At 30.4% G+C, this 23,461-nt stretch overlaps 2 protein-coding genes across 6 annotated transcripts; one reads left to right on the plus strand and one right to left on the minus strand.

The window, feature by feature from the left end:
• Positions 1-26: 26 nt before the first annotated feature.
• LOC103573806 (U3 small nucleolar ribonucleoprotein protein IMP3) lies at positions 27-1,107 on the minus strand. The gene is made up of 4 exons (XM_008553025.3): positions 766-1,107; positions 388-702; positions 212-284; positions 27-137 (listed from the first exon to the last, which is right to left on the minus strand). Exons 1-4 carry the CDS (start codon positions 900-902, stop codon positions 117-119), a joined length of 546 nt encoding a protein of 181 aa, XP_008551247.1. The 5' UTR covers positions 903-1,107; the 3' UTR covers positions 27-116.
• A 1,092-nt stretch (positions 1,108-2,199) lies between these two features.
• LOC103573805 (uncharacterized) lies at positions 2,200-21,676 on the plus strand. 5 transcript variants are annotated; one of them, XM_008553023.3, is made up of 12 exons: positions 2,200-2,441; positions 4,755-4,911; positions 5,004-5,629; positions 5,909-6,054; positions 6,748-8,592; positions 9,334-12,664; positions 13,888-17,458; positions 17,531-17,818; positions 18,991-19,073; positions 19,142-19,206; positions 19,274-19,440; positions 19,531-21,676. In XM_008553023.3, the coding sequence occupies exons 3-12, from the start codon at positions 5,378-5,380 to the stop codon at positions 20,157-20,159; spliced, it is 10,377 nt and encodes a 3,458-aa protein (XP_008551245.1). In that variant the 5' UTR covers positions 2,200-2,441; positions 4,755-4,911; positions 5,004-5,377; the 3' UTR covers positions 20,160-21,676. The 5 variants fall into 5 exon arrangements, with proteins under 5 accessions (XP_008551245.1, XP_008551242.1, XP_008551243.1 ...); XM_008553020.3 differs by having other exon boundaries at positions 13,888-17,818; XM_008553021.3 differs by lacking the exon at positions 2,200-2,441 and adding an exon at positions 3,254-3,414 and having other exon boundaries at positions 13,888-17,818.
• Positions 21,677-23,461: the final 1,785 nt, after the last annotated feature.

Below are 23,461 nucleotides of genomic sequence, written 5' to 3' on the forward strand. Positions count from 1 at the left end.
AATTCATCTTACTATGACAGAGGTAACGAAAAAAAAAAGTATTTTCGTTTTAAAAAATTTATTTACAACAATATTGGTCATTAATATTATAAATATAATAAACATCCATATTTTCATTAAATATCAAAATCATCTCTCTGTAACAAAAAAAATTATTGATTAATTTATTTGCAAATATAACTAAAATTAATTTTTCTTATTAATTACTTACGATGTCATTGTACTCCAAAATATGTCTTTTAATAGCTGAGGTATCTACCCATGTGACAAAATCTTCCAAATTTCTAAAAAAAATAATCAAATTAACATTATATAGGTAATGAAAAACTATTAATATTTATATTTATTAATCATTTTAACATTTTAAAATAAAAATAAATTGATTACCTTGTTACTAAGAAAGCAGGATCTTTTACAACTTCCGTTCCAACTCTAACATGACCTTGTTCGATAAGTTGTGTTGCCATTTTAACACTTTGACTCATCTTATTTCTTACCATTACTACAGGTAATCTTCTTCTACAAAAACATGATGCAGTTAATTTTTCACAAAGTGATAAATCCCATTTCGTTGCAATTAAACCCATCATGTATAATTTTTCCAACAATAGTGCACTCTGTTCAATTCTAAAAGGATGTTTTGGATCTATTTCTTTTATTTTTCTAGCTAAATCACGAATTTCGCGTGACATCTTGTTGTACCTATAAAAAATAAAATTAGTAATCGAAAAAATAAAATAATAAAAGATAAACAATTTCACTTACTTGGTATAATCTTCTCGTTTTTGTATACGATATCGTTTTAAAATTTTAACTTCATGTAAGTTATTATCAGCTTTCCAAGAAATAAAATCAACTTTTTTCAACAGTTTTGCTTCATGAAATTTTAATTTTCTAACCATTTTTAATAATTTTTAATAAACCCAAATTACTTTTCTAATTAAAACATATATTTTTTATCAAGTCCTGTAGATAGTAGGTTATGTCAACTACCACACGTTGCTTTAAGATTTTTTGATAACATAGCGCCATTCTTTGCCTCAAGTTGATATACACCAAAAGGCAATTTCCAATAAAGCGTGTACTCAATTTGAAATTTACCGCCATTAATTTCCACGTTTGTTGTAAATCATTTAAAAAAAAAAAAAAAAAAATAAATAATATATAAAAATAATCATAGGATGCCTGAGAATTAAAAAAAACAATCTTATCTTTAAAATCCAAACTTATGAATCAACATACTTGAGTTTTTATTGGATTAAAATAATCGAAAATGTCAAAGAAATATTCACATAATTTCCATTATTAAATTTCTTGGAAATATGACATAAATTCATAGAAATTTAAATAGATTTAAAAAAATAATTAAAAGGAATCAATTAAACCATTAAATGTAAATTAATCTGAGTCATCCTTTCATATATATATTTATCAACATTTAAAAAAAAAAGTTTAGTGATTTTTGTTCAAAAGAAAAGCTATTTAAAAATAAGTTAGCAAATAATTAATAACATAAAATAATTTATATAAATAGATAAGATTAAGGCTGATAGTAATTAGATATTATGAAGGTAATGAGAAAACCTGATAAAAATATCCACATATTAGTTTGTCGAAAGCAATAAGTAAAGTAAGTAAGTGAGTTAGAATGAGTAGTCGGATTTTTCTGTCTGGATTTCTATTCCAGGCAACAGCGGCTTTAAAACCAAACCCAAACCGGACATAAGATCCACAAGATCTCGATCTCTTGTTTCCATGGCGCCACGAATGTAGATACTACACAGATATTAAGCCTGAGAAGATTGTTCATGCTCTATCAATGTGTAGTCAATTCAATATTTTGTCCTCGTTTGCCCATAGAGCTTATGAGTCTGTTTATTCGTTCTAGTCATTGGCGAAAGTACATCCATGTAAACCATACACTAGTAGTAGAACTCCTTTTGAGTGAGATGATGCGTATGTATATATAGAAATTAAAATTGTGTGAACATACAAATATATATTTAAACCAACACAAAGACATTGAGGGTCGAAGTGACTGAGTGTGAATGGCCCCTTAACGCTTTACAGATTTTTCCCGTACGTTACACATAGCATCTCAAGAGTGCGCTAGAGTACGTCTTGGGAAGTGTATATAAAAAAATGGTGATTATTTGGGTGTAGTCGGGGGCTATTTTTCGCCAGTATAAATGTGAGTAAAAACGTGTGGCGCCGGGAAAACGAGTTAAGAGAGGGGACGTATTGTATTGGTTTGTTAGTGTCGACGGTGTATGTGACGCGTGTGTGTGTCGTGAGCCGTCTCGCCGGGAATACACGGGAGAATCGTTGCAGGCTCACTCAATTGTATATGCAGTCTGTGCTCCATAGTTTTATCGTGTCTTTCGTGTTAAGTTTCTCAAAGTTTTTCAGGACTTTCACTGCTAGCTGGTTCATTAGTTATGGTAAACCATTAACACTTAAACTTTTTTGATAATGCAGGTCAAAGTAATTGAACGTCACTAAGTGATTCAAGAGAGTATCGCTGCCATTCCATAGATACTAAATGACAAGTTCATTGTTGTGTTATTATTATTTTAATTCAAACCAACTCACTAGTATAAGAATTCAGTGATTAATAATAATTTATTTTTTATTGTCATAGATTATATTTTTTACTTAAATTTTTATTGGTTTATACATATTGAAGTTATCTAGCGCGATATTTTTGGGATAGATGTCACATTATCGTGGCCATACGATTTCACGTGTGTATAAAGTCCATGAAGTTGATCTATATGATACTTTTAAATGTGTGTGTGTGTGTGCGTGTGTGTGTGTTGCTGGCGTGTGCCGCGTATACATTAGATTTTTTAAATGTGTATACGTGGAGTCGGTCACATCGTCCATACATACATCTCTCTCTTTCTTTCGTTATTTCTTTCTCTCTCTCTGTCTTTTTCTCTTTTTCTCAGTGACTGTGACCATGTACATACATTGGTACAAGCACAAGCAAAAAAGCTTATTTGATTTGCGGTGTGCGTAGTATATGCCCTCGGTTGCACACGCACGTGCCCCTGTTCTGTGTTCTCTCTATCATACAATCGTCGTCTCCACCACGACGACAACGACGACCGTGACGCCTGTGTGTCGTCTCGACACTTGCTGCTGCGCACTGTCAATGTTTCCCTGATTCGTTTTATGTTTGTTTCTTCTTCATTCTCTCTACTCTTCCTTGTCTTGTCTGTTAACTTTGGTAGTTAGTCTGTTAGTAAAGTTTAAATTATAAGCCTGTGTCTGCGCATTTTCGTCTATACTATATTGCAATTTTACTTATAATTTCTTGACAGGTTTTACGTACGTGGTCATTCGTTCGACGAAATCAATCCAAGTTATTATAATCATCTTCGTTTAATCTGTTAAGTTTATTAAACATATGTACGTCATTATTAAACCTGGTGTGTCAGTTATCCAAACGATTATGCATTTTATTTATTTTATAAATCAATTTGACAATCGTTATCACTCAATTATTGCCACACATGTTGTTCTTATATTTATTTTAAACGTCACACACGCACATTCACACAAATACATACCAATATATATATATATATATATATACATGTATAAAAACTAGCTTCTCATTTTAATTTATAATGTGGCAAATTAAATAGACAAATGGTTGATAAGACATTGGACATTTGTGATGCCATTCATTTTTATCTTTTTGACCGTGTATTGTTTTTTTTTTTATTTTTTATAACTTACACGTGCTCTGTGAGCTTGTCAAGGTATCATCGCATCAGCGTTTTATGTTAACTTGATTACAGTATACAGCTGGATAATATCAAATTCATTATAATAATAATCATTATTATTATTATAATCATGATTACTCAATTAAATTTAAAATTAATCTATGATTTCAAAACTAGCAGGCAATTACCAATTTTCAGATTTTATCTTCGACAAATCAATTGCAAAAAAAATCTAAAAATATGCACATGAAGAAAATTAACAAAGCTATATATGCTATATGTGCAATTTTTTAAATATTTATTTTTTTTATAATTTGTCATTTTTTAAAAAATTCAAAAATTATTAGACCTCGGCTAACCAGTATCGTAATTAATCTTAAAACAAATAGTTAAAAATAGATAAGTTATAGTAGGAATAATATAGTAATATTAATGAGTAAAATTATGCGCAATTTATGTCATATACACGTGTATAACTTGTTGATATATGTGATGGTCAACAACGCTACATCAGTTTGCTTCCATTCGGAGAGTCAGATTTCTTATGCCTTAACTTCTTTACACTGTACAATATTGATGCTCGATTAAAACTAAACCGCGATTAGAGAATGATACCTTCCTCGAAATTCATTTCTCATGTATCATACTACATCATATATAGTTTTTTTATTTCATCGACCACCTGTAACTTGTAATATTTATTATTGAATATTATTATAATAATTTATCTGTTATTTTATTGTGTACTACTCGTAGATAAATTTTATCAAGTATTTATTATACAATACCGAATTTATCGAGAATATTAATTCAATCTTAAAAAAAAAAAAAAATGGTTATCAGTATCTTTGAATTGTTTTTCGCTATAATAGTTTTTTTCCGTGTAATCAATCGTTTCTGTGTGAAAATTTTTAAATATTATGTTTCTGATAAATCAATGTTTAATTTAACAAAGTTTATGCTATTTTATATTTGTATTTTTATAAAATAATTAATAATTTTAATTTTAATTTTCAGACTACTCGTTGATGAATTATCATGAGAGATTACAGCAACGTGAAAGCTTTTCGAGATACGCTGACGCTGAAGAATTTGAGTTTTAGTTTTTTTTCTAATTGTTGGGAGACATTTTTATTAATAGTCAATTTTGATTAATTAATTTATTTAACTACAGGTTTGTAAAAATATATAATTTTTTAATCCTTGTAAATATACTACTAATTATAATAATTATTATTCTAATATTTTTTTTGTATTTACTTTTAGAATACGTCATTCCGGTCAATGATGATATTAGTTTATAGTTATATCAAATATTTTGGTAGATTTTAATAGATGTACAAGACTTGAAGTAAAGCTTCGTAACAGAAAAAAAAAGTAAATAAATAAAACTAAAGTGAAATGAGTGAAGGTTATAAGTGTGAAGATACATTTTATTTTAAAAATACTGACATTTAAGCTGGAAGCTCTAAAACAATTAAATTGACACTGTCTCTGACATAAATCTCATACAGATGAAAATAAATTAAGAGCTGAACAAACATAAAATAATAATATATGTAACGTATTACTTATTAAGAACAGTGTTGCTGAAGGCTGTGACAAACTGTCTATTCAAGTATACGATTGATTTTCGTGCAATGCCGAGATGTTGCAATGAGAACAAAATAGTGAGTCCTGTAAGCACGAATAATAAAGTGGAGACCAACGGTGATAATATTTTACTCACATCAACCCGTGCATATCCTATTAGTAATACTAATGCACTTGATATTGATGATGATAATAATCATCCAATTGTAGAAAAATCACATCGAAGATTACGCTGTGACTTGAGTCCAGTACCGACTAATTCTTCTAGTCGTTTAAATATCAAACTTCTCAATTTAAAGGTAATTTATTGTATTAAACATAAACACATATACTTTAAAAATTTAGCCATTGTTAGCATGTTATTTAATTGACAGTTGTTTGATGATTCATATGCTACCTACGCTTTTAATAGACAAACTATACGTACAATATTACTTTTTTTTTACCTTTAACAGGATAATTGTTGACAACTAAACGGCATATGTAGTGAACAAGTAGCAGTTGTATTGCATAGAATAGTATTTAAATAAAAAAATAAATAACTAAAGTCTTTTATAGATTTATTTAAATGTTTTTAGACTGATCGAGGACATCGTCAAGAACATTATCAGGTGGGCACAGGTAGTGGAGGGTGTAGAGGACGAGAAAAGGAATCGAAAAAGAGAGCAGCTATAGGCAACGTAGTGCGAGGGTTATTTCCATCTGGCCATTCCAGACAGGACAGGTATAATGATGTCTGTATCAAAATTCATGCTTCTTATATTTTCACACGTCACTGCATCTTTTTACTATACACTTACTTAAGTTTATTTTTTTAATTTGCATCGGGTATATTTTTTTCGTGTATTCACTATCTCTATTTTACAATTACAAAAAGCAAAATCAAATACAAGAAAAAAAATAGTTTGAATATTGTTTTTGTAATTTGTCAAATTATATTGTTTTGTTAATATTCCTTTACTCACTTTACATTATTTTTACAATTGGCAATATAAACATTGTAATATTTATATTATTTATTTATTTACTTATTTAATTTAAACTTTAATCAATTCACTCATTGCAATAATTTTTACGGTGCTTTTCTTTGCATTAATTTTAACTCTTTAATAACTAACATATTTTAAATAATCTTTTAAGAGTAAGAAGATTTACACTTGTTTTGTCAATAATAATTTATAAAAATTAATTATTGACGAATCAATGCTTACTAAAGAAAATAAGTTATCAATTTTCATATTATTTATTTATTTTTTTTTATGCACATGAATAAATGGCACAAAATATAATTTGTTAGTCCATATGAGTAACCGCAGATGTCATTGTATTTATGAGCCAGCAAATATATATGTATATAATTATTTATTTATTCATGTGTCAATATATAAATGTAAAGTTTTTATATTTTTTATTACAGGTATGAAGCAAGTAGGCAACGTACGTCAGGCGGAGCTAGTGTTGGCCTGTCTGGTTTATGTCCAAAGCTGGTGGCCAGTGGTGCCGGAAGTAGTCAAGGAGGAATTGGGCTTGGTGTGGGTCATATAGCCTCACAAGAGACTGGAGGAACTTGTGGTATTGTTAATACACAGAAGACTCACAGTAACAGTCACCATAATCGTCGTCAGCGTAAATTATCTATTATTAATCAAGTGGGATCAAGTGCTAGTAGTAAAACATCGTCAACGACTCGTTCATTGACAAATGTTAACAAAAAACAACAACGTAATCAAAGTGACAGTAGTGTTGACTCGACGTCGATAACGAGTAATGGAGTGGTGTTTAGTGGCTCACCATCGCCTAAAAAGAAAAGTAACTCTAGTAGCATTTCTGATGCATGTTGTTCATCACAAAGTTTGCACTTAATTACTAGAGATTACAGTAGCTGTGACACTGCCTGCAGTGATGCTGAGGAGGTAGTTGAAATTATGTCGAGAGTATCAGGTATTGATTCAATATCTATTATACCAGATGGTAAAATTAAATCTAATAAATTAAAGGATGATAATGATAAGACTGCTGAAAATAATCCACTAGTCGAGACTGAGTCGGTGTGCAATGATGATAATACTAGTAAAAAATCATTGCACGAGACACAAGATGCGCCTGAAAATTCTAAAATTATTACAACATCCGTTAAAAAAGTATCACAAAAAAGTTTTGATGTTGATAATTCAAGTCATGTTAAAAAACGATCAATGATGCGGTCATCGAGTCATCCTAGATCTATTGATAGTTATGATAAACACCAGTCATCAAGTGGAACTAAATCGGAAGAACGTTCAAGAAAAACGTCTAAAGATTCGGGAGTGGATTCTGGAGAGAAGAAAAAAAATTCTAGTGATTCAGTGTCGCAAATACCTAAGAGAAAAATTTCAACAGAGTCTACTGATAATAGTGATTCAATTATTAGGAAAAATTCTACTAAAACAATTATTGATAGTGAAAATGATATAGTAAGTGCAGGAGATAGTAATGAAAAGTCAAAATTAGAGAAAATAAAAAATACGAGATTTATAACATCTAAAGTTACTGAAGAGTCAACGATATCGGAAAATAAAGAACCGGAAGTTGCGTCTACTATTGAAGATGACAATCAAGTAACGATATATGAAGATGATAACGGTACGAGTATCAGTGATATAGTAGCAGCTCAAGCGCTACGAGAGTCATTAAGTAAATTAGGAAAAGTACCAATCTTTGATGCTGAGCAAGATGTCTGTGAATCAACGAAAACTCAGAGTGATAATACCATTGAAAGTAGTAAACCAACAGAAGAGACTGAGACTAAAGATTCAGTGCAAGAAGAAACGGCTGAAGGTTTTATTGGACCATTGTTGGATGAAAATTTTAAAGCAGATGAAAAACTTGAGAAACAAAAAACTATGGCAATGGAGGATGTTAGAAATTTACTTATGAAAGTTAAAGTACAAACTGTTGAACATGATAAAGATGAAGAAAAGGCTATTGGTATGTCTCCTGACGAACGTTTTCTTAAATTTGAAGAAGAAATTGGACGTGGAAGTTTCAAGACTGTTTATCGAGGTCTCGATACTCAAACTGGAGTATCTGTAGCTTGGTGCGAGCTTCAGGAAAAAAAATTAAATAAAAGTGAAAGATTGAGATTTCGTGAAGAAGCTGAAATGCTCAAGGGTCTTCAGCATCCTAATATCGTAAGATTTTATGATTATTGGGAAGTCACTCTAACGAAAAGGAAATACATCGTCCTTGTCACAGAGCTCATGACCTCAGGAACATTAAAAACGTACGTTTGTATTAATAAATTTAATATTTATATCGATAGTGTTACTTTTGATAATTGACGATTTAATACTAATTTTGAACATTTAAAAATATTTTATAAAAAGTACAGTTTTAATTTTTATATCTAAAAATCCCCTGATAGCCACACCTTGCTCAGCAAGTTCTGCAGTGAAAATTTTTCGGCTAACTTAACGACAAGTTTCTGGCAAGCTTTGGCTAGATAATACTTACGTGCAAGTTGATGCAAATCAACTGCTGTCATCTGAATGTAATTTGACAGAAAAACATGCCGTCATTTTGAAGTGAAATTTCCAATCAACTTAACGTCATTATCTGACGGTAATATTTGAAGTCAAATTGAATTCAAGTTACAGATAATCTATTGTCAACTTAACCGCAACTGTTAGCTCTCCAACATTTGTTTTTAAATTGGCTTTAGAATACAGCTGTAGCTTGAAGTTAACTTGTGGGTATGGTGGCTATCAGGGTCCTTTTAAAATTTTGGATTCTACCTTGAAGGGATTTTTTAATTATTTTTATTCTTTATTTTAAATAAATACTAGCCTCTGATTATTGAATAATATTAATAAGTCTAAGTATGTGCATCAAAATTAAATTATTTACCGTCAATATTAAACACTTTTAGCTTGGAAATAATTAAGTTGCTTAAATATAATTCATAATTTATTTTATTTTCATATAATTATATTAACCATTGAATTATTTTTTTGTTTGTTTTTAGGTATCTGAGAAGATTTAAAAAAATAAATCCAAAAGTCGTAAAGTCGTGGTGCCGACAAATTTTAAAAGGTTTAAGTTTTTTACATTCGAGATCACCGCCAATAATTCATCGTGATTTAAAATGTGATAATATTTTTATTACTGGAACAACCGGAAGTGTTAAAATTGGAGATCTTGGTTTAGCAACTTTAAAAAATCGAAGTTTTGCTAAAAGTGTAATTGGTACACCGGAATTCATGGCACCGGAAATGTATGAAGAGCATTATGATGAATCTGTTGATGTTTATGCTTTTGGTATGTGTATGCTTGAAATGGCAACAAGTGAATATCCATATTCCGAGTGTGCTGGACCAGCACAAATTTATAAACGAGTTGTATCAGGTGTTAAGCCATTGAGTTATGATAAAGTAGAAAATCCAGAAGTACGTGAAATAATAGAAATGTGTATACGTTTAAAAAAAGATGAACGTCCTCTAGTTAAAGATTTATTAAATCATGAATTTTTTGCCGATGATGTGGGTTTAAAATTGGAAATGGTTTCGCGTGACAGTGCGGTAGCTGATGCTGAATTATCTCGCGTTGAATTTAGACTGCGTGTTCTTGATCCGAAGAAACGTACCAACAAACACAAGGAAAATGAAGCCATACAATTTGATTTTGACATACAGCGGGATAATGCTGAAGAGGTTGCATTAGAAATGGCAAAGTCTAGTTTAATTCTTGAAGAAGACGCAAAGGCGGTTACTAAAATGTTGAAATCACAAATTGCTACTTTGTTAAGAGAACGTGAAGATCGTAAGCATAAAGAAGAAAAAGAACGGTTAGATAGAGAAGCTGAGACTCAGTCTGTTAATGAAAATTTGTTACAGCAACAACAACAACAGCAATTATTATTACAACAAGTTCAATTGCAACAACAACAAATTCAATCAAATATAAATATGCTACAAGGACAAGTATCTATGCAACAACCAATGCAGTTGCAACAACAAATGACAATTCAACAACAGCAACAACAGCAACAACAACCACCACCACCACATTTACAACAAAACCAACAAGGTCAACAAACATGTCTACAACCACAGCAAGTGCAGATTATTCAGCAGCAGCCGTTGATGCAACAACAACAAACGTCTGTGGTACAGCCTCAACAAGCTCAACAAATTTCTCAAGCTACTCAAAATACTCAGCAATCTGTACAATATCAACAACAACCACAGCAACAACAAGCATATCAACAAATGCAACATGCTCAACAACAACAACAGCAGCAGCCCCAACAATTTCAACCTCAAGCTCAATCACAACCACAACAATATTCTCAACATGTTACGCAAGCTTTAAGTGCTAATTCTTCACAGTGTTCGACTCCACAGACTATTCAAGGTCCACCACAATTTCCATCAATTCAACAACACATGTCACAACCTCAAGGGCAGTCGCAAATACAACAACAACAACAACAGCAACAACCGCAGCAACAACAACAACAACAACCTTCAGTTCAACAGCAACCTACTATTCAGTCACAAATACAGCAGTCTCAAATGCATCAGCATCCTCAAATGCAGGCGCAAATGCAATCTCAGCCTCAAATTCAACATCAACAAACTCAAATGCCACCTCAAATGCAATCTCAATCTCAAATTCAACAGCAGCAGCAACAACAACAGCCGCCTCAAATTCAATCTCAGTCTCAAATTCAGCAACAACAAACGCAAATTCCGTCTCAGATGCAATCTCAACCTCAAATTCAACAACAGCAATCGCAAATGCAACCGCAAATGCAAACCCAATCTCAAATTCAACAGCAACAATCTCAAATGCCACCTCAAATACAACAATCATCTCAAATTACACAGCAACAGCTTCAGATGCCAACTCATAATCAACCACAACAAATCCAAACTCAAATTCAAACTCAGCCACAAATGCAGCAACAAATTCAACAGCCTTCACAAATTATTCAACAACCGCAACAGTCACAGCAGTACATTCAGCTCAATCAGATGCCTGTTCCATCACAAATGCCTCTGTCAACTCAAGTAACATCTCAAATGCAATCTGGAATACAAATGAATCATCCACAACAACAGCAAGTTATTCGACAAGGTCAAACACATATTCAATATACGCAGACTCAGTTGCAACAACAGCTTCAGCAAATTCATCCAAATGCTGTTAATTCAACGCCAATGCAAATGCAACAAAATGTTCAACAATATTATCAACAAGGTAGTACGAATGCTGCTGCTACTGCTGCTGCATTTACTAATGCAACGTTGTATCAACAAAATATTCAACAACAAATTTATCAATCATATCCTAATAATCCTAGTGCATCTGGACATATTGAAATTTTACAATCAGGACACAATGCTCAAGCTATTTATTCAAATACAAATGTTCCTTCAAATGTCGTAATACCAACATCACAAACTTTTGTAACAACATCAGGTCAACCTGGTCAAATGGTAATTCAATCTGCTCAAAATGTTCAAAATTCAGCAGCTATTCAAAATGTACAACAACAAAATTTACAACAATCATCTACTTGTGGTAATATACAAAATAATTCAGTATTGCAATCACAACAACAAAATATGTTAGTGCAAATGCAATATACACAAAATGTTAATACTATTCCAACTAGTATAAATATTATGACTGGTAATAATGTTACGACACAATCAAATAATATTCAACATCAATCACAATTGATAAATCCAACTGAAATTTATAGTAATACTGATAAAGTTTGTTTAAATAAACAAGACACTGTAGAATCTATTTTGTCATTAACGTCTGATGGACCATTAAGTTTACAACAAGATCAATTACAATCTCTTGGTTCAGTTCCTATATCATCATCATCATCATCACAATTACCAAGTTCAGCTGATGGGCATTCTGAAAATGCAGAAAATGTAGTAGTACCTGAAAAAAGTCGAGTAAAGAGGTCAGGAACTAAACGTCGAAAACCAGGAATTAAATTAACAGTATTATCAGTGACTGATAGTGATGGTCCATCAATGACTGTGGAGTGTCAATTAGATACCAGTAAACAAAAAACAGTAATATTTAAATTTGATCGTAATGACATGGTACCATTGGATATTGCTAATAATTTAGTTGCGGAAAATTTATTACCACAATCACAGTGTGGAACTTTTGTTGAGTTAATTGAAGATATTGTAAAACAATTAAGATTAGATCCAACACGTAGTCTTCCTCTGGTTGCGCATGGCCCAGCTGATCAGTCTGCTGGTGGAAGTCCTGTTACCAGTCGTAGACCAAGAGATCGAGAACACAGTCTCGATACGGTTAAGGTGATTATTATTTTATAAATTTATTTTTTATTCATATGTAAGATAATAAATTTAAAAATAGTGGAATATTTTTCTATCTTTCTTTCATTCATTCTTGCTTTCTCTCTTTCTCTCTTTCTTTCTTTCTTTCTTTCTCTTACAAATAAAGTTTACAAAACTTAAATAGTATTGTTCTCTACAATGGTATGGATTAAAATAATTTATATTTGTAAACAAATATTTAAGTGTATTGGAAAATTTACTTCGATATTATTTCTGAATTATAATTTTATTTTGTTTGTAATTTTGAAACGGCTAGAAATTCCAAGAAAATTTAATTATTTTAAAATTTGATGATTTAGATGTTCAGTCAGTGCTGATTTTTCATCTAATCATAATGTAATGACAATTTTAGTTGTCTCTTACGATATTTTGTTTCGGTAAAAAGTATAAAATTCATTGACGTAAATTAATTTAGGGAAAAATATATTAGTTTTATTGTTGTTGTTGTGTATAAATAAAATAAAAGTCATTTATAATTGAGTGTATGTATAATTTTGGACGCAGCAGGTCAGGCACGGCTCGCTAACTCGACAAAGCAGCCATCGATGTTCCTTTAAAGCTCATCGTAGGCATCGTTCGGTGAGTTCCAGTCCTCTTCGATTCAAATTTTTTCAATTTGTTGGTTAATAATTCATTATTTGTTGTTTATTTACAATGGTTTGCATTCTTTAATTTTTTAATTTTTATTATTCCTTTATTTTTTTTTTTTTTTTTAATTTATTTATGTATTTATTTATTTTTTCTTTTACTACTTCATTTCGTTCACGATGGTTGTTCATCATTTATATCACGCTAATACTTATTATTTATCATATTTAATTTATATTTTAATTGACAATCAACTATGAACTTTTATTATTCCACTCGTAATTATTTATTTATTTATCATTTTTTTTTATTTCAGCATTATATTTAGTTAACAGAAATTAATTTAATTTTTATTTTAGGATTTTTTTATTTACATTTTTTACTAATTATTTTATTATTATTATTATTTTATTTTTTATAATATAATATTATATGTAAATTAACTGTTTTACTTTGTGTCAGAATTTTTTCTTTGTGTAAGATATAATCAAAAAATATTTTTATTTAATTTACACATATTCTTATAAATTTATAAAACTAATTAATTTTATTTTTTAAATTTCTAATAAAAAATTTAAAAATATGAATTCCAGAGAGACGAAACAACAAATAATTCCGGGTCATCAAAATTATTACCAATTGACCAGATAATATCTCACATTGCCGCGACCTCGACGGATAAACCCCAACTGATAAATATTGTTAATTCAACGGAAAATCAAAATATAGCAACAACAACAAATACAACAGACAATAGTATATCAGATGAAATATCAAGACGATCTTCAACTTCAACACAAAATACAGATACATTGACCCCAGTAAATATTCCAAGTGACTCAAATGATAACTGTGAAACTATTGTAGCCGAAGATATGGTATTAGACTCAAATAACACAAGTATTGAAGAATCAAATGAAACTATGTCCAAATTAGTAGCTACAGATTCTAATTATTCACAACAAGATATTACAATTAATTTAAAGTCAGCAGATGATGAAGGTGTTATTGAAATGTCAGGATTTAATCAGCCACACCGAAAATTAGAATCTCAAAATAGTTGTAGTGAATCTCCTCAGGAAGGATTACTAGATCCATCAAAAAAAGCTGTTCCAATGCGTAAAATTTCACGTTTTTTAGTAAGTCCTGTTGTTGAACAAAAATCATTATCTAGTGAATCTGATACAGTTACCGTTTGCGAAAATATATTAAAGTTACCACAACAAATGACAGGATTAAGTTTAGAAAATAATAATATTAAGGCGGAGTCAGAAATATTAAATGATTTAGATGCCAATAGTAATACTGAAGCAACATATGTGAAACAAATACCATTAACTCAACAATTACAAACACCAATTCAAACAATTCAAAATGTTAATCAGGTTCAAATGGGGGTACAACAAATGATGGGCCAAATACATCCTAAGGCAGTTGTTACTCAGACAAAACAAGAAACAGTTGTTCTTGTACAGACAACAAATGTTGCTCAACCAGCGAATCCACAATTGTTACAGAATGTTCAATTTCAACCAAACACAGGTGGAGTTGTACAACAACAACAAGAAACACAACCCATGACACAATATCAAACACAAGTGACTGTTCAACAGCATTCAGTAATTCAACATCAACATCAGCAACAAGTTGGTATCCAGCAACAAAATTTAGTTCAACAGCATATTCAACAAGATCAAATATCAGTGGGTCAAGTTCAACATCAAATCCCTCAGCAACTTATTCAACAAGCCCTATCTCAACCATCACCAATTCAAAAGCCACAATCTCAAACGTCAACGCATCCGTATGTTATAATGCAGCCTTTACCTCAGCAGATTCAACAAAATAATGTTGAAGAATGGCTTTGTAGGGCTTCCAGTGTATCATCAGACTCTCATACATCAGAAACACCAAATGTAACACATCTTACTCACTCTCAATCAGATCATAATCAATCAATTCCTCTTTCAACTCCTGTACAAATTCCAGCACAGCCTACAGAAGTGACACCTAAAATAAAAACTAAAGAAGTGTCTTCAACTCTCCCAGATCTCGCGCAAAACCTTGCTAATATTTTGTCGAATCCAAAATCAAAGTCTACCACTCCGCACAATATTATTAGTCATGATCAATCTAATATAACGACTAATCAGCATACGTCAATACCGGTTCTGCATTCGGAACAGTATTTCCAACCAATCCAACCTGAATTGCCACAAGTGCCAATTACGACGTATGTCCAATCACAAAATTTTCAAGGACAACAACCACAGCATCAACAACAGCAAGGAATCCATACGCAAATTCAAAATCAAGTGGATGTACAACAACAACAACAACAACAACAACAACAACAACAGCAGCAGCAGCAGCAACAACAACAACAACAACAGGCATATCATCAACAGATTCAAAATCAAGCAGATGTTCAGCAACAACAGCAACAAATATATTTACCACAAATTCAAAATCAAGCGGATGTGCAGCATCAGCAACAGGCCTATCATCAACAAATTCAAAATCAACCAGATGTTCAACAACAACAGCAACAGACGTATCATCCGCAAATCCAAAATCAAACAGATGTGCAGCAACAAGTATATCATCAACAGATTCAAGCTCAAGTAGATGTACAACAGCAACAGCAATCTTATCATACACAAATTCAAAATCAAACAGATGTACAACAACAACAACAACAACAACAACAACAACAACAACAACAACAACAACAACAACAACAACAACAGCAGCAGCAGCAGCAGCATCAACAAGCATATCATTCTCAAATTCAAAGTCAAACGGATGTACAGCAACATATGTATCACACACAAATTCAAAATCAAACAGACGTCCAACAACAATCTTACCATTCTCAGATTCACAAGCAAACAGACATTCAACAACAAACGTATCATTCTCAAATTCAAAATCAGACAGACGTCCAACAACAAACGTATCATTCTCAAATTCAAAATCAGACAGACGTCCAACAACAATCGTATCATTCTCAGATTCAAAATCAACCAGATTTACAACAACAGCAGCAGCAGCAGCAACAACAACAACAGCAACAACAACAAGTCTACCATTCGCATCAGCAACAGTCAATTCAGCAACAACAATCGGTTATTCAACAACCTATTCAGCAAGTAAACCAGCAAATGGATCTTCAGGCTCAAATTGTAACTCAAACTATTCAAGGCCACAGTCAAAATTTCACTATTCAAGGTCAATGGGTTATGCCACCTTATTCTGGGCAAAATGTCAATCAACAATCTACGCCAGTACAGTATGTTCAACAATCTGTTCAAAATTTACAACCTATTACACAAATACAACCCCAACAAATACAATCGCAAGAACAATTAGATAATACAAAATTTCTGGATACAGAAAATATGGTTGATGGCAGCGTCAGTAGGCGAACTAGTTCAGATTATCATACATTGTCATCTGAACACGAGAATTCCAGTTACGAAATAACTCCTGAGCATACGATGATAGAATCAACAGATCTTACCGTTAATTCTCATCATCAATACATTCAACAGCAACATCATAAGCTTAGTCAGCAAAATTCATTGGATAAATTATCTGAGACTGCAAACAGTAGTGGTGGTACATGCGGACCACATACAATTGCGGATCTTCAGCAAAAGCTTGTTCAATTGACAAGTCAACCTTGTGATACGTTAAATATTGGAACACCACCAATAAGTCATCCAGCAACACCGCATGGTCCATCAAGTATTGTGAGTTATGATTCAGCAACTGGTCATCATTTACAACAAAAAATAGTTAACGTACCAGTATCTTCCGTCCATTCAGTTGGATTTATTTCTCCTCAAGCCACAGTCCACCCACCAGGAACTATTTACGTTGATGCTAATGCCACTAATACTCTTGATAGTCATTTGGGGGATCAGACAATCCAACAATTTGTACAATCAAATACAGAAAGTTCATTGGATAGTCCAACTGTTAATCCATCATGTACAAGCACTGAAACAATGAGTCCAAGTAAAGAAAATGGTAAATCTCGAACTCAACGATCGGGTTCTCGACTTCAGGAATTAGAACATGAATTATCTAAAATTCATCATCGTGGATTAGTATTTCCTACATCATCTCCACAACCATTAACACCACCAATGCCTACTGGTACTACTCAACAATCAACAATAATAAATCAACTTCCAGCACATCCAATTACACAAACTCTTTTGACTCCAGTAATACCAGTCTCGGGTGTCTCCAAAGGAACAATTCAGTCGGGTGGTACAAACAATTCAGGAACTGACACACCTGTTCAAGTTGAAGGTCAAGATATCAATGAACAGAGAGCATCGTCAAATCAACCAATGAGAAAAATATCTCGATTTATGGTATCAAAAGTTGTGGGGCCACCTGGTGCGGGTGAAGTTTCATCTCAGGGTCAAATAGAACAACAAAAACAGGTACAACATCAAGAGGAAAAAAGAGATCGTACGCACACCGTTCATCACATGGAAGAAATTCACAGTGAGTAATATTTATAAAAAAAAAATTGACTTAATGTTAATTTTGTATAGTTTAGGTAATTTTTCAACAAATTATTTCTGATAATTTAAATGTATTTTTAACTTCATCTGTTTATTTAAAAAAAAAAATCATAAGTGAATCGAATCGAACAATTCGATTTGAGATTTGCCTCCAAGATTCAAGCTATTCGAAATATCTGAATAGTTTGAAATATTCTAATAGTTCGTACTATTCGAATATTTTGAATTTTCTTAAATCTTACGTTCATTGAATTTATGATTGTATAGATGATTGTCAGGTACACATATAAATAATATAATAATTTTTCAATTTAATAAAACCATAAATATATTCAAAACTTTGAACTATTCAATATCTGACTCGAATATCGAATCGAATCTAACTATTCGATTCGAATCATTCGCACACCCCTAATTTATTGATTAAATGCATAAAATGTATAACAAAGATATTAAATAAGTACACTAGATATTTATTTGTACTTAAAGAACGTATGGGGTTTTACAAATAAATGATTCACTTAGTGTTTTATATTTTTTGATCTTAATTTTGAACACAACTATACGTTTAATTGAGAAACTTTATCATTGAAGTTAAGGCTGAAATGCTGAAATAAATAATATTTTTCACTTGAATGCTGGGTTACGGGGTCTCTCATTACTATACAATGAGATGACACGAAGAAAAGAAAACCTGAAAAATGATTGACCCTGCGAGCCAGCCTCAAAACTCCCCACTATTTTCGAGCTCAAAAATACTCTTGAGTACATTTGTTTTCTTGAGCCCTTTGAGCTCGAAAAAAATTTTCTTGCCTTGTACTATAAAATCAGTGTTCATGTAAAATTAATAAATTTAATGAAATTACTCTGGCAATTATCTTCGAGAATCGGAAAAATTTTTAACAGTATGCAAAATGTTTTCAAAGAAACATATAACTCTTAATCTACTTAAGAATAAGTCAAAATTATCACAATAATTGATTAAAAAATTTAATAATATTAATTGGTCGAGTGATAGAGAATACCTCTTCAAAACGTTAATAAGCAAATAAAAATAAATGGAAAATTTGCAAAATCGATCAAATTGATTTAAAATTATTTAGCATAAAATACTAATAATATAATAATAAATTAAAATTTTTAATTTTTTAGATACGTCAATTCAAATAATTCACAGCCGTGAAAATTCAATGCCACCAGTTTCATCTTCTGCAGTTACACCATCTATTAATGAAGTAATTATTAATTTATTATCTATAATATCATATACTCAATTGATAATTATTTTTTAATTATCTAATAGATAGAAAAAGAAGAAAGAATACAATTGTTGACTCCAAGTGAAGAATATCAAATGTTAATCAAAAGGTAATAAAAATATTTTAATTTTTTTTTCTTATGTGTATTAGAAATAATAATTATTCTTATTTATCAGACAAACGTTAGAATTGGAAACGTTGCAAAAGAAACACAGAGAAGAACTAGAACTTTTTCAACAGCAACAGCTCCAGTTGCTGATACAGCAGCAGCAACAAGCGAGCGCATTACATCAACATCAACATCAACCTCTTTTATATCATACTGTTGCATCAACTGTTACAGGTAAAAATTACTTTTATAATAATGAAATTTTTATATTTGATTAATTGAATTTGAAATGAATACTAAATAAATAAATATCATAATAACTAGGATCATCACGACCTTTGGCTGTTGAAGATTACTTAATGTTCAGTACAGCTCCACAGACATCTTTCCATCGTATTTCCAATTACTCCCAAGACACAGAGGAAACATTACGTTTAGCAACGCAGAAGTTGAAACAGTCACCACAACAGTCTACAAATATTCCTCATACTTATGTTATACCAATTCCAATAATGCCTTCAACTGATAATATTCAAAATGTTCCGAGCTATGCATCAGAAGCGGCTGAAATAATTGGATCAACAAATGGTCCAACAACTGTTTCAACTCATCCACAGTATCAATTTACGCCAATACTTTCTGACAACAGCATTACATCTGCACCAAGTGGTTCTTTAGTTACCTCAACACCAATACCAACAGCTAGTGGACCTAGTTATATTCACTATCATGATCCAAAGACTTTAGCCAATTTTCAAGCATTCAGTTATACACCTCATAGTGGATTTTTCCTTCCTGCCGGCTATCGTCTTATTTATGCACCAACTGGAACACCACAGTCGCAACCAACTACTCCTGCTACGCCTCATGTTGGTAATTCACACGATGGTACCCCACCCGGAGAACCTCAACACGATAATACGCAATCCAGCACTTCCCAATTAGAACAGTAACATTTTATGTGTTTAAAAAAAAAAAAAAAAAAAAAAAAAAGTTTAATTATTGATCAACGTGGTTTTGTTAGTGAGTCTTTATCAATTTATGTGTTATTATTTATTTAACTTTTATTATTATATCTTATTCTATATTGTAATAATAATAATAATAATAATAATATTTTTTAAGTAAACTTTGACTATTAAGAGAAACTGTTAAACAGCTTTTATCTGTGAATATTTTTTCTGTAATTCATTATTATTAATATTATTATTTTAGTATATATATTAAAATGTATTCCTCAACGTGCCAGAAACGCTTGCTGCTTGTTGCGGTAATAATGACCGTATGCGTGCGTTCAAACGAAGAAAATTTTTTTTTTATTTTAGTCAAAGAAAAGTAATAAAGAAAATAAAGTATGAAAAGTAATTAAAAAATGAATAATTCATCGGGATCTATCGTTTTATACGAATCCTGAATAATTGCTACGAAAGAAAGCGACTAGATTCTAATAAGTTAGTAATAATTATAATAAAAATTATGAAAAAAGATAAATATTAACTTTTCACATTGATTTTTTTTTGTTTGAGCGACATTTTAATGCTCCTTAATGACATTGTAAAAGGCATGGGCGATTTTTGTGCAGGCCTCAGCTAGTCTTTATAATTGAAGTGGCAAGTGGCCATTCATAATTGACATTATAATTAATTAGTTAAATAGTTAATTGTTAAATGAATATTGAGAATTTTTGAAGAATTATAAGACATTACGCGTGCGCGCGAAATACAAGTGACGAAATAAAAATAAAATTAAAAAATAGAATGAAATGGTATAAACGTATGGAAATTGTATGAAAGAAATTAAATATGTAGTCACTATTATTACACATACATGTGTATTTTTATTAATTTCAACTACTCCAATTAAACATAACAAAAAAAAAAAAAGAAAAAAAATTGTGTTACTAGTTAATTTGTTTTTCATATACATTGCATTACATTAATTTAATGCTATTGATATTAATAAATGTATTGATTAAGTTAATGAGAATCCGATAATGCTTTTATTACATATTATTGATTTTTATGTCGATATATTCGAGGTTTGCGGTCTTTAAAAGTGAAATAAAGTTATTATTATTCTTAATATTATTAATTGCGTGATATTTGCAAAAAAATTAACGTATTAATTGTCCTCCTTTTTCTTTGAAAATGCTGAGATAAATCTCAAACAATAATGAAAATTAATTTTTTTAATTGTTTTAGTTTTGTTGGTTTTATTTTAATTAGCAAAAGTAATAGATGATTTTTGTAATTTATGATAATGTTATATGACTGAATTCGAGTAAATTTAATTACATGTAATATTGTATTTTAATTCAATTTATGAATGATTGATCGGTGAATATGAATAAATAAGTACGCGGCTACTAATTAAAATTATATGAAAAAATTTTAATTAACTTCAGCGGGCAAAAATGGAACGAAATATGTCAACTTCGTAATAATGAAAAAATAAAATCATTTAAATAACATTTTTATTGAGTATAATTTGTGTATGCTCTTTAAAAAGTGAATAAATAAATAATTAAATTCGCGTAATTACAACAGGAAATTTAATGAGACTATTAAATAGATTATGCATCAGTTCTTTGTTAATGATTCGCTTGATTAGTATTTAACATAATTGAATAATGACATAAACAAGTATGCACTTGAGAATGAGAAAGAGATAAAATTAATAATATGTAACAAATTACAGACACAAAATTTAATTTGAAAAAAAAAAGGCAATTTATTTGAGACCTTTAATAAGGGCGTGTTTTATTCAATTAAGTGATTCAGAAATGTGTGTTTTAATGACATGACCCCGAGAGAATTCATAGACTGATTAGGTAACAAACTAAAATCAGTGATCAGTGGAATGAAGCAATTGTGAGACGTAAATATACCCACACAGATATATATTATCTAAGATTTACTGTTTGAAAATGGATGGAGAGTTTTGCCTATTTTTTATTTTCATTAGTTTGTTTTTTTCCCTCAATAATTTTAATGTTATTGATTAATTACTATTATTATATAGGTAAATATTTTCAAATAAATAAATTATAACATACATACAGAAAATATTCGTTAATCATATAAATACCGAGATTGTAAGGATGCAAATAATTTTTATTATGAGTAAAAAATATTAGGGTGTACTAAAAAAATCGACTATTTTTTTTAAATTTTAAGAAATTTGTAGTACATTGAAGAGAAAATTTTTGAAAATTTCGAACTTATAATATTGATTTTTTTAAAGTACTTCAACGCATTTATTAATTTAATACAAAAATGTTTAAGTTTACTCAATCATCTGCAAAAAACATATATCATTATGTATTATTTTACTTATTATATATTTTCAATTAATGCAATAGAAATTGAACTAAAATTAGCAAATAATTTTCTTAAAAAAAAAAAATTTTTTTTTGGTGAAAAATTGTACGGTATTCATCTTATAAGTTTAGAATGAGTAAGGAATGAACACTCGTCATTATCTTCTCTTACTAAAGATTGAGTAATCTATAAATTCTTTCATTGAAATTTTAGATAATTTTTTTTTTCTTACCATAGGCGTTAGAATAAAAAATCTTACTTAAAAACCTGTTGTCCCGAACTTATTCTTTAAATAGTGTTTTGAAGTTATTTTCTTTGGACCTTTTGGTTTAGTGTTAAATAAATTGTCATGCGCAATCACGTAGCAAAATTATTTTGAGATGATACATCAAACAGTCTAACAAAAAATTATTTTCTATAAGGTAAAAGACCTAGTACCCGATCAGGGGACTAGTACTCGATTACTCCATGTATTAGTATACCTATTAGAGTGGTCAAACAAAAAAACATTTTTTTTTTTTTTTTTTCCCAAGTCCCATCATCTCAGAAGTTTCTGTAAGATATAAAAAAAAATTATCGTCAAAAGCCAGCCTAATATGTTAATTCTACGATGCGCTCAATTATTTTTTGTTTTTCTATGTAAATAGCACGTGAAAAATTTTTTTTTCTATTTTGATGCAGATATTCTTATAGGAGATTCTATTTTCTACAAGAAAGCTTTGAAATAGTTTTATTGTAATACTAACGCCAAAAAAGTTATCGGGCTTCGAATACCCACAATAAAACAAATTTGATCAGATATGACTTTAGAACTTATTTCGTATTCCGTTAGATTTCATCATGTACCTTATATTTTTTTATGTGCAAAAAATGAAATTTCATTACATACGTAAATACTAGCTTGCTCTTAAATGTTATTCATAATTCACTGTTTA

The sequence above is a fragment of the Microplitis demolitor genome, chromosome 5, assembly GCF_026212275.2.
Source record: "Microplitis demolitor isolate Queensland-Clemson2020A chromosome 5, iyMicDemo2.1a, whole genome shotgun sequence".
Taxonomy (NCBI): Eukaryota; Metazoa; Arthropoda; class Insecta; order Hymenoptera; family Braconidae; genus Microplitis; species Microplitis demolitor.